Source organism: Typopeltis vanoorti, chromosome 6 (assembly GCF_054136105.1).
Source record: "Typopeltis vanoorti isolate ZY-2024b chromosome 6, IOZ_Tvanoo_1.0, whole genome shotgun sequence".
Lineage (NCBI taxonomy): Eukaryota > Metazoa > Arthropoda > Arachnida > Uropygi > Thelyphonidae > Typopeltis > Typopeltis vanoorti.
Window position 1 is genome coordinate 95,418,676 of NC_143554.1, and position 18,133 is coordinate 95,436,808.

Genomic DNA, 18,133 nt, shown 5'->3' on the forward strand with positions numbered 1-18,133 from the left:
ACAACGGCTTGATGAACATGTTGACAATTTATGCAGGTCATTTTTCACTCTTGTGATATTTTTCTAATTCCTTGTTTTCTAGATAATCTGTTGGCATTTAATAATTTCATTTTATTAATTTTCACATTTACATTATTGCTTTATTTTTAATTAACACGTTTCTTTTCAGGTTTATTGGAGTGATATAGGAGGAATGCATGAAGTAAAGAATGAATTAAGAAAGGCTGTTGAATGGCCAATGAAACACCCAGATGCATTCAAGAAATTTGCAATCCATCCTTCTTCTGGTTTATTAATGTATGGTCCACCAGGATGTTCCAAAACTATGATAGTAAAGGCATTAGCTACTGAAAGTGGGTTGAATTTTATTGCTGTTAAGGTTTGTAGCTTCTATACACACACACACACACACACACACACACACACACACACATTCAACAAACCAGTTTCTTTGGCATCTGAAAATTTTATTATGAACTCTGTTATTTTCTTAACTTATTCTAAACATATCTTAACATTTTAAAATCAGAAACTATTTACATCTCTGGTAATCCTCTTCCTGAGTATACATATGCATACCAAATACCTCATTACTTCTCTAGTACTTTCTAGTTAAATCTTTCTGTTGTACCTACCTATTCAAGATGCTGAAGAGGTAAGGTTATTATGAGCTAGGGAAATTCAAACAACAGTATCACATCCTATCCGTATCGACTAGCCTTAATGGTCTCTTACAGTCAAGGAACTTAGAGCTTGTCTTCTTATAAACTTAATTAATACTATGATAACTATAGTAATACTATGATTGCATGTATTCTCTAGTCAGCTTGTCTGTCTTATGGGATGAAAAACAATTTCCAGGAGAAACTCTGCCATCTCTATCTGAAACTAGTTAATCAGTTGGAAAAAACTACCTTAGCTTGTTTTGCACAAATTTTACAAACATTCACTCTCTTCCAAGTGCTTTTTAGCTGGGATTTGAACCCATTCGTTCCTACCTGTAAAGCATCGTCTTTACTGACTGAGCTGCAGTTTGTATCAATACAAGTATTGATTTATTCTGAAATTATCAGTTTTCAGTTAAAACAGTAGATCATTGTTGATCATATTGTTTCCATTGAAGTTTGCTTGTACCACCTAGTTTGCTCAGGGGACTATATAAACTTCTATAGATAAAAAAATATCTATAAAAGTTTATATAGCCTACAGTCTTCTTTCTTTAAAAAAAAGTTTGCTCGCTTCCTTTCTGCTGCTCAAAAAAAAAAAAAAAGCATTCTTGCATAATGACTTACCGTGGACAGCAAGCAGTATGTTCGTGGTACTGCTGGTACTCATCAGCATTGATAACTATTCCCTGACAGCACCTTGCCATTCTTCAACATTGCAGCAGTAGCATTTGATGACTGCAAATATGTGGTTTGTTTTTCAGATGGGAAACCATAAAGACATAAATTTGTTTAAACATCTTTCTATAATTTGTTTCTACAAATTTTATTACTTTAATTCTTAATTTGGACCTAGGAAAAAATAAAATCATTTTTATTATCATTATATTTTTCAGCTATTTTATCAGAATAATATTCAGTGATTGTAAAGAAAATGAAACAACAATTAGTTTCCTTATTGGCAGAAGGCTGTTGAGAACGTTTAACTGTACCTCATTCTAAAATGGATGAGAAGTGCAGATGCTTTATGTAGCAGTATTAAAATTAGCAAGTTAATGAGAAGCTTTGTTTTGATTGTGTTGCTGATAAATGTATCTTCTCTTGCATGAGTGAAATGTTCTCGAACTCACTTCAGTAATTATAATCATTGAAGTTAATGTAACTGGATGCTCTTAAAGTACCACCAGTTGATATTCCTCTTTGAATACTATAGAAATATGGATGATCAAAAATTCATCTCTGAACAATTTCTGACTGTTCTGTGCAAACAATTATAAGACCCTTATAGCATGATGCATATGTTTTCATATATCCATATACTGCAGTGTAGTAATTTTTGTCTTAGGTTTAAGGCTCATCGAATTTTTTTACCCACCTTAATTAAACTATTTTTTTTTTATTCGCAAAACAATTCAAAAATAATTATAATAACTTCTCTCTTTTTGCTGGATGGAATTTATTATAATTCAACAAAAATAAGTAAAACAAAGTACCAGACAAGAAAGTGATTGCAAAACATTTTCTGATTGTTTATGATCCGTGTGTGTGTGTGTGTGTGTGTGTGTGTGTGTGTGTGTGTTGTTCCACCAAGGTTTACCTTGGTGGAACATATGCCAAGAACATTAGAACTGTTAATGAGTCAAGCAAGTTTAAAAATTTATTTTTTTTATATAATCAAGGAACCCTGCTCTAGAGATAAAACGTGGAACTTTTTTTCAAACCTCCAATAAGTAGGTTGACGAAATTCATCTTCCACCTAAAGACAATCTTGAACTTCCATATTCTTAACCAAAAAAAAAAAAAAATTGTTTTAATCCTTTACCCAAGCATAAGTAAACAGAGTTTGTGTGTGAAATATATAGTAAATGATTGTTATAGCAAACCCCTATAATGCAAGCTTCACTACAGTGAATTGAGGATAAAAATATTAACCCCCTTCCTCCCTACCACCACACATCTAGAACAAAAGAAATCACATAAAGTAACACAGAAGAAATTGTAAAAAATTTTAATGAAGGAAATTGCAAGAAAGAAAATAAATCATAGAAATAACAAAGAAAAAAAATTGCAGAAAGCATAAAGTAAATTAATTAATTAATTTAAGTGCCTCTGTAGCAAAATTGGAAGAACTATGATACATTGCGCCCTTCGATTGGAATAGGCCAAAGTTTGATTCTCGTTGTGACGGGAGGAATCTTTATCTAGATGATTTCAGTCGAAGGTGAATTAGCCAATCTCATACGGAGGTAGCAGGGTTTTTCATCCCGCATACAGACAAATCGGCTCTTCAGAACACACGCAATTTACAGACAAAAAATACTAGTTATGGTGGTGATGGAGGTGGGCGGTAGATGGTGTTGATGGAGATGATTCGTAGTAGAGATTCGGTGTGATGGTTGAGACAGTTGATACCTCCCACGATGAGTCTTTGGACTCCTTGGAGGTATCAGGAATAATAATAATAATAATAATAAAATTACAGGAGACAAAGCAAAGGAAATCATTAGAAATAGAAGATAAGGAATTGTGAAAAATAATAGAAATCACAGGAAATAACACAAGCAATTGTGAAAAACAAAGAAAAATCGTGGAAAACAGAACAAAGTAATCACCAGAAATAAAAGAAATACCAGAGAATTATCATCAGACCTCCATGGATTCCAAAGACTCATTGTGGGTTCTACTGTCACATGCACAGTTCATCATACCATGCCTTAAATGTATTCACTGTCTTCGCACTTATCACCGTCTCAGGCAGTACATTCTAGCCACCCCCACTCACCATGCAAAAAGCCTACTCAAAAAACTTCTCACAGCTTCCAGGATGGCCTCTTGTTTCCCCCTTCTTTCTTCCCCATTCTATGGAAAACTTCATCTACATTGATATGATAATAACCCCCCTTACCAGCTTATATGTCTTAATCATATCTCTTCCTATCTATCAGATTTTACAAATTGCATTTCTTCTGTCTGCTTCATATTCAGCATTCCAGAAACTAGCAACCACCACCTTAGTCAGTCATCTCTGCATCCTTTCCAATATCTCTTCATCCTTTTGAAAAAGTAATGACCAAATCTGTACACAAACATCCATACATGGCCTGTTCAAAGCCTTATACAGTGGAATGAGAACATCTTTACTTCTACATGCCAGTGTCCTCTGCATATTGCAGTAATCCACTTTGCTGTCCTCAAAATTTTAGCAACGTATCCCTGAAACTTCAGTTCCTTGCAGTCTGAGTTTTTGACCTAGATGTTGATTTTAATTGTAAAAACCTGAATTTTTACAGCCTTCACATATTTATAGTAGTTCATTATGAAGATTTCTGGTGACATTAATTTAAGCTGATATAACCTTTCAAAATTTAAATAACAAAAGAAATTGCAAATAACATAACAAAGGATATTGCAGGAAACAGAACAAAGGAAAATGCTAGAAATATAACAAAAGAAATTTAGAGTAGTAAATGAAATTGCTGGAAATCAAAATAAAGAAATCACTGGAATCAGAATAAAGGAAAACAGGAAATTCCAAAAAATAAAAAAAAAAATAATGAGAAGTAAAGGATTGGCAGGATCCACATATACATAAAGTACACACAATTACAACATAAAAAAGGTACAAATGCAAACCGTAATGGAAGACAAATAGAAAAAAAATGAAATGCTTCTTCTTCTGCAGCTTATCCCACTTAAGTAGGATCCACATCCAACTTTTCATCCTCAGGTCCTCCTCCACCAGCTTCCCATCTCTTCTTTGGCCACCCATGCTTCCTCCTCCCCTCCATATCCATCTGCATGACCTTTCTTTCCATATACTCATTCTCCCTCCTTGTCACATTACCAAGCCATCTCAACCTTGCCTCCTGTATCTTTGCTCTTAAGTTTTCACCATTCCCCTTACATAGTCATTTCTCAGATGAACCTTTCTGGTCATGCCACACATCCACCTAAGCATTCTCATCTCTGCTACCTCCATCTTGCTGATGTTGATTTTCCTCAGGGCCACAATTTCCATAGCATATGTCATAGCTGGTCTCACCACTGTCCTGTAGATTTTTCCCTTTTGATCAGCACCCTCTTATCACATAGCACTCCAGCTATCTCTCTCCAGTTCCATCATCCAGCTTGTATCCTGCATCCCACTTGCTTCTCAGTCTCTCCATCCTCTTTCACTATTGAACCGAAGTATCTAAAGTCATTAACCTTCCTGATGACATTTCCTTCCAGCTCCAGATCTGTCTCTTGGCTGCCATCCACTTTGCAACACATGTATTCGGTCTTGCTTCTGCTCAGCCTCATACCTCTCTCTTTCAATACTCTCCTCCATCTTTCCAGTTTACCTGCCACTTTTTCTCTTGATTCTGAACACAGCACAATGTCATTTGCTTACAACATTATCCAAGGCACGTCTTCTGTCACCTCTTCCGTCACCACCTCCATTATAATATTAAACAGGAACAGACTTAATGCTGACCTTGATGCAAACCAACTGTCACTTGAAAGCTTTTTGTCTCTCCCAGGCAGGTCCGAACTCTTGTCTTCACATTTTTGTACATCTCCTACACGAACCTGATACATTTCTCTGGTACCTTCTTCTCCCTCAGACACCTTCAGACTTCTTGCCTTGGCACTCTATCATACACTTTCTCCAGATTAATAAACACCAGATGTAGCTCCCGTTGTTTCTCTCGAAACTTTTCCATCATCTGCCATAACCTAAAGATAGCATCAGTTGTCGATCAACCAGGCATGAAGCCAAACTGCTCCTTTGCAATCTCCACCTCCTTTTTCAGTCTTCCATCAAGAACCCTTTCAAGGATTTTCAAATGTATACAGTATACACAATATACAGTATTTGTTTAATTTGAAATTTAAGTAAAAGTTAAGAAATTTGTTTGAGTAGCAGTTCATTTTGTATTTGAAAGACCCATAAAAGTTCTAAATTTTTTATCTAGAATTTTTCGGTTTTTAACAAACTTTTGATTTTAATTGAAAATTCAGATTAAGTGACATTAATTTAAGAAATCACTGGAAACAGAACAAAAGGAAGAAAGCTAATGTAACCTTTCAAAATTTTAAATGTTAATTCTATATTTTTATAATTTCATGCTCTTCTAGTTCTTTCTTATGTATCCTATTGTTGTTTACATATGTACTTTTCATTTTTTTTTGTTTTTGTGTGCCACATGTATGGTTCCTTTTGTAGGACCCATGATTTTACTTTTCTAATTTATTTCCCATGAATTTCTTTTGCATATAACTATGATCTTTGTCTAATTTTGTAGATCTGGAAAAGGCATATTACGATGTAGCCAAGAGAAAAGGTATTAAAAATGCTATAATGATGTGGTGTAAATGGGATAGTATATTGAGCAATACATAGTCTATATTTAAGTTGTCTTCAGTTAGAATTGAAGAAGATACAGGAAGATGATTTGATGTAAAATCAAGTATAAGACAAGTGTGCAGCCTATCTCCATTGTTATTCATCTGCATGGATCTCATTACAAAAGAAATCGACATTAAATCTGGTATGAACATTGGACATGTTCGACTCATCTACATAAAGTAAATCAGGTGGATGAGTTTATAGCCTAAATATAGTAAAATTCTGAAATATTTTTTTTTTTTTACTAAACTGAATGACTGCTGTTACAAATTTGGTATAAAAGTTACTGATAAAAAGATAAAGATTATAGAAATAAGCAGGAACATTGAAGATATTACCTTCATCTCGAATGGAGAACACACAGAACAAATAAAACATTTCAAGTATTTTGGCAAAAACTTTTAGAGAAAATCTCAAATTAAATATGGAAATAGACAGTAGATTAAGCAAAGCTGGTATGGTGGCAAATCAGCTGAATAAATTTATATGGAATAAGAGAAAAATTAGTGAAAACGCTAAACTCCATACAAGACTCAAGACTATTCTAACCAGATTTTACTTACAGTTTCGAGAGCTGGGTTAGAAGTAAAATGGTTTAACAAAGACCAGAGATCAGATACGAGTTCTGATTAAAATTAGGAGTGTGAACAAATAGCATCATTGCACAATTATATTAGAAAGGAAGATATTAGGAAAGAACTTGATGTTAGTATTTAGTAATGATTCCATACATGTTATAATTATTTCACTGGTTGTGTTTTATTAAACAGTGGGAGAAATTATATTTCTCTATGGTTGCAAGATGTGGATAATGATTAAACACTGTAAAGCAAATGCCTTATGATCTTTAACCATTACCCATTCCAGGTGATGGAATAAATGGTGGAGATAGTATGCATAGGGAAATTGATGAAATGAGTAGAAGGAGGGTAATTATTATGGGGGATTTCAACTATGGTAACATTGATTGGAAGGAGGAGAGGACACGTGAGGAAGGAAAAGGATTTTATTCAATTATTAAGGGATAACTATCTGAGACAGCATGTAATTGAAAATACTAGGGGTGTGAGAGTGCTTGACCTGGTAATAGCATCTCAGAATTTGACTGTAATGAATATGACCATGTTGCCACCTATTGGTGAGAGTGATCATAAGGTCTTGACCTGGAAGGTGGCTAAAGGTGTGGAATTTTCGATTAAGACAGGGTATATGTGGAGTTACCGTGCTTGGCAGGTATGACAAGCTTAGGAGATTGCTTGGATCAGTGCCATGGCATGTACAACTGCAAGGGCTGGACGTCGATAGAGCATGGGAAGTGGTCAAGGAGCATTTACAGGAGGTTATGGCTGATTGTATACCTAGGGTCCGAATAGTAAAACAAGTAGGGGTTAAATGGATGAATAAAACCATTAAGCTTGAGCTGCAAAAAAAGAAACAACTGTGGAGGGAATTTAAAGAAAGGGGTGACCTGCAGGCACACGAACGGTATAAAGCGCAGGCCAGAAAGGTAACGAGTGTGGTAAAAAAAGCAAAAGCGGATTATGAAAGGAAACTAGCAATGCAAGCAAAAGAGAATCCCAAACAGTTCTTTCAATATGCTGCAAGCAAGAAAAAAACTGTACAGGGCAAAATGATTTTAAGGAATGACAATGGTAAGGAGGTCACTGAATCAGTCGATATAGTGGAGTTACTGAGCGCGCACTTTGCAAAAGCATATCATCCAGGTGGTGACATTGAAAAAATGAAGGAACCATTAGTTTATACGGGAATAGTGATGAATGAAGTGGAGGTGACTAGTCTATTACAGAACCTTAATGTGAACACATCTGTGGGATTGGATGGTATACCGGCACGGGTCTTGCGTGAAGCGGATAAGGAATTATCAGTGCCCTTGACCATGTTGTTTAATCCGAGTCTCAGGTCTGGTTTAGTCCCGAAGGTGTGGAAAGAGGGGAAAATAGTTTCACTGCATAAAGGAGGATCCAAGACTACGGTTGCAAATTACCGACCGATTAGCATATCAGGAGTCGTTGTCAAGGTCTTGGAGAAAGTAGTCAAGGGAAAAATACAGGAATGGATTGATGAAAATGAGATACTGTACAGGGGACAGCATGGCTTTGTGAAGGGTAGATCATGCTTCAGTAACTTGCTCAAGTTTTATAACAAGGTGACGGATGAACTGGATAAGGGAAATGGGTTTACAGTGATACTGCTGGACCTGGCAAAGGCGTTTGACAGGATACCACATGGAATACTAATCCGTAAACTACAACATATGGGAATGGATATAGGGTTGGTGAGATGGATAGGTGGTTGGTTGATGGAGAGATATCAAAGAGTAGTTTATTCAGGAGTAGAGTTCAAAAGATGGCCTGTGACTAGTGGTGTGCCACAGGGTTCTGTTCTTGGACCACTGCTGTTTAATCTGTTCATTAACAATATAGGGAAGGATCTAAGTGGAACAATTCATTTGTTCGCTGATAATGCAAAGTTGGGTAGGGCAATAGTGAATGCAGAAGATGCCAAAGTCTTGCAGGATGACTTAGATAGATTGGAGTTCTGGGCTAAGGAGAATGGATGTCAATTTAATGTGACAAAATGTAAGGGTATGCATTTTGGGATGAAAAGATTAGCAGCAGTATACCACATTGGTGGAACTGTACTCCAAGAGATTGATGAGGCCAGGGACTTGGGAGTGTTGGTGGATAGGGAGATGAAGTTTAGGGGGGCACATTGCAAAAGTAGCTAAATCAGCTCATCAACTCACTTGGTTGTTGAAAAATACCTTGATGAGCAGAGACAAGCAAGTTATTGTACCTCTGTACCGAGCCTTGATAAGACCTCATCTCGACTACTGTGCCCAGATTTGGTTACCTCGGTTCCTTCTTGATGGGGAGGAGGTGGAGAGGATCCAGAGGCGAGTGACTAAGATGATAACAGGTCTATGGAATGAACCATATGAGAACAGGTTGAAGATTTGTGGGTTGCAGAAACTAGTTGATAGGCGGAAAAGGGGAGATATGATTGAGACATTCAAATTGCTAAAGGGATTCTATAGGATTAATCAGAGGATATTTTTGAGATCAGGGCTGGTGGTGGGAGAACTAGGGGACACCTATGGAAGCTGGGCAAGAGTGTGGTTGGGATATTAGAGCTGGGTTCTTTACTTTTAGAGTGGTAAATGAGTGGAATAAACTGCCAGAGTCTGTTGTGGGTGCTATGACGGTGAACGAGTTCAAGGCAAGGTATGATAGATACTGTGAGAATGTAATCGCATAGTTGTGTGGACATGATGTTTAGGGCCTCCCTCGATGAGTCTAAGGACTCCTGGAGTTGCCCGAAATAATAATAATAATAATCTCATATTTGCTACAGAATTGAATGAATGCAGAAGGTAAAGAATGAAGAATTATACAGAAAAGTAAATCAGAAAGAATATAATTCTAGAAATAAGAGTAAATATATATCATTTTTTAATATATCTGGAGGATATTGATGGCAGTAGAAAGATATCCTTGATATTTGGTAAAATGGATGGCATGAAGAGAAGGGGACAACCAGAAGAAAGGGCATAGATGATATAAAGGGTTGGTGCAGAGAATTTTCAAGAGTTGAGCCCTTGCAATGGATGTTGAGAGAAATGGGAAGGGCATTGAACATCATGTACCCAACCATATACAGTGATGGAGATGGCATGATGCTTTGGATGCCATTAGAGAAAACTTAGAAATGGAAGAAAAACACACACACACACAAAAAATTAAGATGTTATAAAACTCAATGGTGAGAATATTTATATATACACTATGTTGTCTGAACACCTCCATAGCACTACACTGCCTCACACATGATGCAGATACACATCTGCAATGTTTTATATAAGCATAGGTATGTGGACATTAGCAGTGTAGACATTCTTTGCCATCAGGATGAGTGGATGAAAAGAGTTGAATCCATTTGAGGTATGATAGTCAAAGCCCACAAGTTTTGGCCATTTGGTCTGAGAGATTTCTGCCACATTGCACATGCTCCTGTCAGCAAGGTTATTGTGAAGTAAAAAAGTGATGGACCCTCCCCCCTGAACTGGTAGGCCCAAGAACCTGACAAATCAGGACCAGTGAACTCTCACGGCATGTTGTCACAGTAAATCATCAGTCAACCTTAGCAACCATTGCAGGCAACCTCTGCATGTATTCTGGAATGGATGCCAGTGAGAGTTCAGCAGGAGGTGTTTGCCTTTGGGTTTCATGGTTGTACTGCAGTTCACAAGCCCTTAATTACACCTGCCAATACTTGGCATCTTTTGGAATGGTGCAAACATCTTCATCATTGGATTGGATCAATGGAAGAGGGTCCTGTGGAGCAATGAATCACAGTACATGATCTAGCAATCTCGATCGACGTGTCTGGACCAGATTTCCTGGTGAACAATACTTACAAGAATGTCTTGTATTGACTGTAAAATTTGGAGGTGGTAGCAAAATGGTCTGGGGCTGTTTTTCCTGGTTTGGACTGGGCCCATTGGTGTCTGAATCTTTTAAATGAAAATGCCTACCATGACATTTTGGACAATTCTGTTCTTCCCACAACAGTTTGGAACAGGCCCTTTCCTGTGTCAACACGATAATGCACCATACTCACAAAGCAAGGGACCTAGCTCTGTGGTTTGAAGACATGGAGGCAGAAAATCTAAAAAGGCCAGTTCAAAGCCCCAACCTCAACCCTGTTGAATATCTTTGAGGTGACTTGCCCAATTGACACTAAAAGCAAGGGACCTAGCTTTGCCACAGCTGTTTACCATACTACAAGAGGATTGGAAATGAATTCCAGCAGCAGCAGTTTACCAGAACTTTTAGTGGAGAATCTACCCTGAAGGATAATGGCTGTAATAGCAGTGTAAGGAGAAGGCCCGGATTTGTATTGAGTTGAGACACTGTAGTAACGATAAATACAAACAGTTGCTGTCTGGACACTTTTGGCAACATAGTGTGTGGGTGGGTGGGTGGGTGGGAATACTCTAAAATGTGGAGATTACATGCTATTTTCTTTTCTCTTTAATACCAGAAACAGAAATGCCAATCATCTGGAGTAGATGATTCAAAAAAGGGGGGGGTGCGGTAAATAATACCAAAAATGTTAGAATTACAATTTCAAGATAGGTTAAAAAAAAAATGTGTCAAATTTTTATTGAGAAATCTTAAAATAACAGGTGTCTTCAATTTTGTATAACTTTTAAAACTGTATAACACCAAGGTAAATTACAGGGTGTCTGAAAAAGAACTCTGTGGTTTTCAATGAAATTTATTTTATGGCATTCTGAAGCAGAAATGTATATACATATATTCTCAAACTACAAGTTTGATTATCTGTTAGTGTAACTTATTGTATGCACCATTTACAGCCCTGCAGACATCAAAATGGAATTCCACCTCAAACCACACTCAGGTAAGCATATCCATAAGAATTGCTTCAATGGTTGCTGTTATTCTATGGTGCAGGTGAACAAGGGACTAGATTTTTACTTGATACACAATGTCTTTAAGTAACCCCAAAAGAAGAAATCCATTAGAGTCAAATCAGGACTGTGTGGTGGCCTAGCAATGGGACCTTCTCTGCCTATCCATTTTCCTGGGAATCAGTTGTTGAACACAGTCTGCGCAATCGCTGCATACTGTGGCAGGGGAGTTCCACCCTGTTGGAAAATGAGGCCCCCAACATTCTCATTCTGGGGAAACACAGTCAAATTTGTTCCAAGTTTTCCACACTTGGTATAGGCTTACCTGATGAGTGCCCTGTTAAAACACTTCCTGTTTCCCATAACTGTTAATACCACTTGCAGATGCTTTTGTCACTTGGAGCATTCCTACCATACTCTCGGTTGAAATTCCTTTGGACAGTTTTAATTAAGTGAGGATAACAGCAATCATAGAAGTAATTCCCATGGATATGCTTATCCAAGTATGGTCTGAGGCAGAATTCCATTTTGATGTCTGTGTAGGGCTATAAATGGTGCACACATTGAGTTGCACTAACAGGTAATCAAACTTGTGACATTGTACTTTGATAATATATTCTCCAAAATGTCTTAATAAAATTTCATTGAAAACCCCGGAGTTCTCTTTTGGACATCTGTATTTAAAAAACTAATAACCTTATATAAGTATACTCATATAGAACAACATGTACTGTTATTTAAGTTGCCAATGGTTACTTATACTGTTTATAAGCTATATGGGTTGTATTATTAAGAAATTTAACATTAAACTGGATATCAAGATAATGTATATTAAATATTATTGAAATAAGACAAAGAATATTAACAGTAAAAAATTGACTGGACAGGACCAGAAAAACATTCTTTACTAATGTGTGAATTCATGTAGGCATCTTTTTAGAACTTTACTGACCTACTTCAGCATAATATGAATGAATATATTGACACTTCTTTTTAAACCTCAATACTACCATCAATTTACAGACTCAGTCTATAAACTAAGTCAGGTTATTGTTGTTGGTAAAATAATTGTATTAGATTTTAGTGATATTCTAACACTTATATTCTTTAAAATTTCAAATTTGAATCATCACTAGAATGAAAATGGCAAAAGTCAAAATTGAAGCTTATTATTTGTAGTTATTAATACAGTATATAATTATTCTCTGAAAGTAATTTTTCTCCTTTCTTTTTTTCTGTAGGGACCCGAACTGTTCAACAAATGGGTAGGTGAATCAGAAAGAGCTGTAAGACAACTTTTTAGGAGGGCAAAGCAGGCTGCACCATCTATAATTTTTTTTGATGAGATAGATGCACTTGCACCAGAGCGTGGAAGGTAAATGAGTAGTAGCATAAACTCCCAAATCATTTGTAGATAAAATTTAAATGTGACAGTACATCAGATACTTGTTCTTTTCATGTATACAAAAATAGTATTATAAATGCAGAATTTCATTTGGTGTTGGTTGGCTTAGTGCATATTATTGAAATTTTGCAAGAATAGATACTGTGACAGTCTGTGATAATTTACTTAACTGTTTTTAAATTGGCGAACAAAAAAGACCTGGGAAATTATGTGAGAACAGCCCACATACCCATTATTTTGTTACGATTAAAAAAAAAAATTACTTTTTGACACGAGTTCATTAAAAACATCCTTATTATATTTTGTCTTTTTTTGCATGACATTAACATATTATGTAACTCCCAACCACGTGAAGTTCAGGAAGACTAAGGTTTTTTATTATTATTTTTTTTTTTAATTTTTTTTATTTTTTTTTGCCATTCGGTTTCTTGATAATGTATCCTCAAGGGGAGTACAGGATACTGTGACAGTACAACACTAGCCTTGTCAACAGTTTCTCCAAATTAGTCTGTCACTTGTCAGCGCTATAATATTATGAAATATTGTCCAATATTGTCATCATTAATTTCCTGATATGTACCCCCAAGGGATGTTCAGGTTAACTGTGACAGCACTTCATGAAGTTTACTTTATTATTAATCTCCTATGAACAGTTTTCCACCAAACCAGTCTATTACTAGTGATCACTCCAATATTGTCATATCTAGCATTTAATTCTTCGAAGCCACTTCTCAATGAATCAATCCACTTAGACCTTGGGCTTCTAGTTTTCCTCTGGATCTCTTTCCTTCATCTTGGCATCAAACACCTGTTTTGCTAACCTTTCTTCACCAATTCTATTTAAGTGGCCAATACTAATCTTAGATTAGCTCTACTCACATATTCTTGAATGCTAATAATGTCAAGATCCTTTCTAATATCTTTATTTTTATTATGATTCTGCCATTGAAGCAATCAGTTCACTCTTTTTTTTTTTTTCAAAACCTTCATATTTCTGATCTCTAGTCTTTGATCTCGGATCTCTAATCCATAAATTTCCTTCATCTTGGCACCAAACACTGTTTTGCTAACCTTTCTTCACCAATTCTATTTAAGTGGCCAATACTAATCTTAGATTAACTCTACTCACATATTCTTGAATGTTAATAATGTCACGATCCTTTCTAATATCTTTATTTTTATTATGATTCTGCCATTGAAGCCATCAGTTCACTCTATTTTGTTTTTTGTTTTTTTTCAAAACCTTCATATTTCTGATCTCTAGTCATTTAATCAAGTATTTTATTTCTAACCCAACTTTCAGATCCATAAATTAAAACTGGCTTGAACACTGTCTTGTATAATGCTGGTTTGATGTTTTGGCTAATTACTCTCTTATTCTATATAAATTTATTCAGCTGGCTACCTGCCATACTACCTTAGTTTATTCTATTGTCTGTTTCCAGATTTAACTTGCCATTGTCACTAAAACTATGCCTAAATAGCTGAAACATTTTACTGAAATTATATTCTATAGGACCTTCATTTACAATGCAGCTGATGTTTTCTATGTTCCTACTATTTTCATAGTTTTGGTCTTTTTATTGCTGATTTTCATTCAAATTTTTACAGCTGTAATCAATTTAGTTAGAATCATGGGGGGACTTGTACTTGATGTGTTCAGAAGTACAACGTCATCTCTATATAATTATGAATAAGAGTGGTGATGATGTGCATCCTTGTCTTACCCCCTGAATTTACATCAAACCATCTTCCTGTATTTCCTAATTCTGACTGACAACTTAAATACAGATTAAACCATAGACACATAAAACCAAGACCATCTTCCTGTATTTTCTACAATTCTAACTGCTGATTCATTATCTGTTTCCCCATTTTGAAATTTGCCAACATAACTCTACTTGAAACTGTCTTCCAATCAAGAAGTTTATCTACATGTTTGGTGTTGTATGCTATCACTACTGCTTCCTTTCCTTGATCATTATTGCCTGAAAATAACATTCTATATATTTAGTAAGATCTCACTTGTCTTCTTTGTCTCAGTGATGCAAATTATGTGCACATGTTACTTTTCTATTTCTACTGCAAGTTCCATTAATATCCCCTTATATTGATAGTTGAGTTTATTCTTCTTCCTCTAGATGTTGAGTTTGAGCTTGTTCCAATAGCTGACTTTTCGCTGTTTGCCCTGGTTCCCTGGTGAAATCAGCAGAGGCCTTGTTTAACTACCCCCCCCCCCCCAGCCAAGAAGAAATCTCCTCATGTTGTACCATCATATGCATTTGTGGTTTAAGCCAATTGAAGAATACAATTTCGTCATCAAAGTCCCAAATTGCCAGCCCATCCTTGTTCGTTCAGTAACCAGTAGATACCTTTTAACGGGATACACTATGTGAAGGTAAGGATTCGACATTAGTTCAGAAGCCCCAGTCAGTTCATGGCATTCCCAAAAGGCAATGTGGAGGTCTCCTTCCAGTTATCTGGCTTTGACCCTTAAGCAACCCATCCAATATTATTATCATCATCATTATCAAATTCCTGACATGTACCTTCAAGGGATGTACAGGATATGATAGTACTACATGAAAAATTTACATCATTACTAACTTCTTATCTACTATTTTCCTCAAAATCAGTCTGTTACTTGTCAAGACTCCAATATTATTAGATCTTATATTTCTATCGTCTAAGGCACTTTGTACCGTATCAATCCACCTATATCTTGGTCTTCCTCTGGGTCGTTTTTTTGCCAACCTGGCAGAGAACACTTGTTTTGCTAATCTTTCTGCGCCCGTTCAAGTGACCATACCACCTGAGATTAGCTCTGCTAATGCATTCCTGGATGCTGACAATGTCAAGTTCTTTCCTAATATGATATTGCCATTGATGCTATCTGTTCATGCCTCTAATCTTTCTCAGGACTCTCATATCTGCGGTCTCTAGTCTTTGGTCAAGTGTTTTACTTCTGACCCAGCTCTCAGATCCATAAGTTAAAACTGGTTTGAACACTGTCTTATATACAGCTAATTTAGTGTTCCGACTAATTTCTCTCTTATTCCATATGAATTTATTCAATTGACTTCCTACCATACCAGCTTTGTCGATTCTGTTGTCTATTTCCATATTTAATTTACCATCTTCACTAAAAATCGTGCCTAAGTAGGTGAAATGTTTTACTTGTTCCACAGGTTCCCCATTCAAAACACAGTTGACATTTTCAATAATTCTACCTATTTTCATTGTCTTTGTATATTTATTACTAACCTTCATACCATATATATTATAACAGTTATTCAATTTAGTCAGAGAATCTTGCAGACTTGTAGCAGATTTATTTAGAAGTATAACATCGTCCACATAAAGCAAAGAGCTGACATTAACATCTCCAATTCTGATATCATGTTTAATACCACTTTCCTTCATAATGTGATCCATATAGATAATGAATAACAGAGGTGATAATGTACATCCTCGTCTCACACCAGATTTAACATTAAACCATCTTTCTGTACTTCCTTCAATTCTAACTGCTGCCTTGCAACTCAAATAAACACTAAGTATTGCTTGATATAATTTGACACCATATAACTGGTGTATTGAATAGCTTCTCTCTTGGCACCTTGTCATAGGCCTTTTCCAGATCTACAAAACTTAAATACACATCTTTGTTATATTCCCATGATTTGTTGACTATTTGTCGTAAAGTGAAGATCTGATCCTGACAGCCTCTATTTGACCTGAATAAAGCTTGTTCTTCACAAAGATTTTCTTCCACAATTCTTCTCAACTATTTCTCAAGTATACTGGCATAGATCTTGCCTGGAACACTCAGTAGGGAAATACCTCTGTAATTCTCACATTCACTTTTTTATATATGGGTACTATTAGAACTCTACTCCAATCATCGGGAATTTGTCCCTCTGTCCAGGCCTTCTGAACTATGCAGTGCAACCAGTGTAAGACATTTATACCACATACTTCAGCATTTCTGGTTGAATATCATCTACTCCTGATTCCTTTCCACATTTCAAGCCTTTGATGGCTTTTTCTACTTCAAGTATGGATATGTATTCCTGACTGTATGCCTGTTGAGTGTTTGTTACCACTGTCCTATCACTGCTTGTTTCATTTAACAATTTTTTGAAGTAATTACTCCCTACTTCAAGGATATCTTTTTCTCCTGTTTTCATGTCACCTTTATCATCTCTAACTCCTTTTGCAGCACTCTTTCCTCCATTTCTAAGCTTCTTCAATAACCTCCAGAATATTTTGCCACCTTCTGGATATTTATTGTCTATGTTCTTGCCAAAGTCCTTCCATGACTTTGCTAGTTTAGCTAGTTTTACACAGTGTTTAGCTTTCTTGCATTTGTCTCTGTATTCTCTAAGAGCACAAGCTGACTTATTTGCCAGGAACTTTTGATATGCTTTCTTCTTTTCCTTCACTGCCTCTTTAACTTCCTGTGTCCACCATGGAGTTCTGATTTTTCTATTCTTGCAGACAACTTTGCCACATGCCTCTCTAGCTGAATCAATCAGGGTTTTCTTCAGTGTTTGCCGCTGAATCTCCAATGTTTGGCTTGTTCTAAAATGCTTTCATTTTTTTTTAATAATCTTTGTGTATTTTAGTCTACAGTTCACATCTGAGAGCTGCTCAACTTTTATTCGCTTTAAAACTTTCTTACATGTCATTCTTTTCAATATGAAATTCAATTTTATCCTGCTCAAGACTAAATAGTGATCGCTTCCAATTTCAAATCCTCTATACACTCTGGTGTCCTGCACCAGGGAGAAAATATCACTATCAACAATAACATAGTCAATGAGACTTTTCTTATTCCATGCCTCTTCTCTCCATGTGAATTTGTGCACATTTTTATATTGGAACATGGTGTTAGTAATAACCAGTCCATGTCTTGAGCAGAAATTCAACAGATATTTGCCATTATTATTGTGTGGAACCATAGGCACAAATAAGTCTCATTGTCCAGTTCCCCATTCTGATATTTGCCCACATCACTCTACTTGAGGCTGCCTGCCATTCAAGAAGATTAGCCTCGTATTTAGTGTTGAATACTATGGCTACCCCTTCTTTTCCTTGATTGTCATTGCCTGAATATAACATTTTGTATTTATTGCTCAGAAAGATCTCACCAGTTTTTGTCTTTTTTGTTTCAGTCACTCCCTATTATGTCGATCTGGTACTTATCTAATTCC

The 18,133-nt window shown here is 36.0% G+C and overlaps 1 protein-coding gene across 1 annotated transcript in view; it reads left to right on the forward strand.

Moving 5' to 3' along the window:
- The window catches only part of LOC150105722 (ATPase family gene 2 protein homolog A-like), a 161,985-nt gene that overhangs the window by 108,273 nt on the left and 35,579 nt on the right, over positions 1–18,133 (forward strand). Inside the window, exons 10-11 of the mRNA XM_090395041.1 lie at positions 170–379; positions 12,754–12,887. Coding sequence (XP_090251167.1) covers positions 170–379; positions 12,754–12,887 — 344 coding nt within the window. The remainder of the gene's footprint in view (positions 1–169; positions 380–12,753; positions 12,888–18,133) is intronic.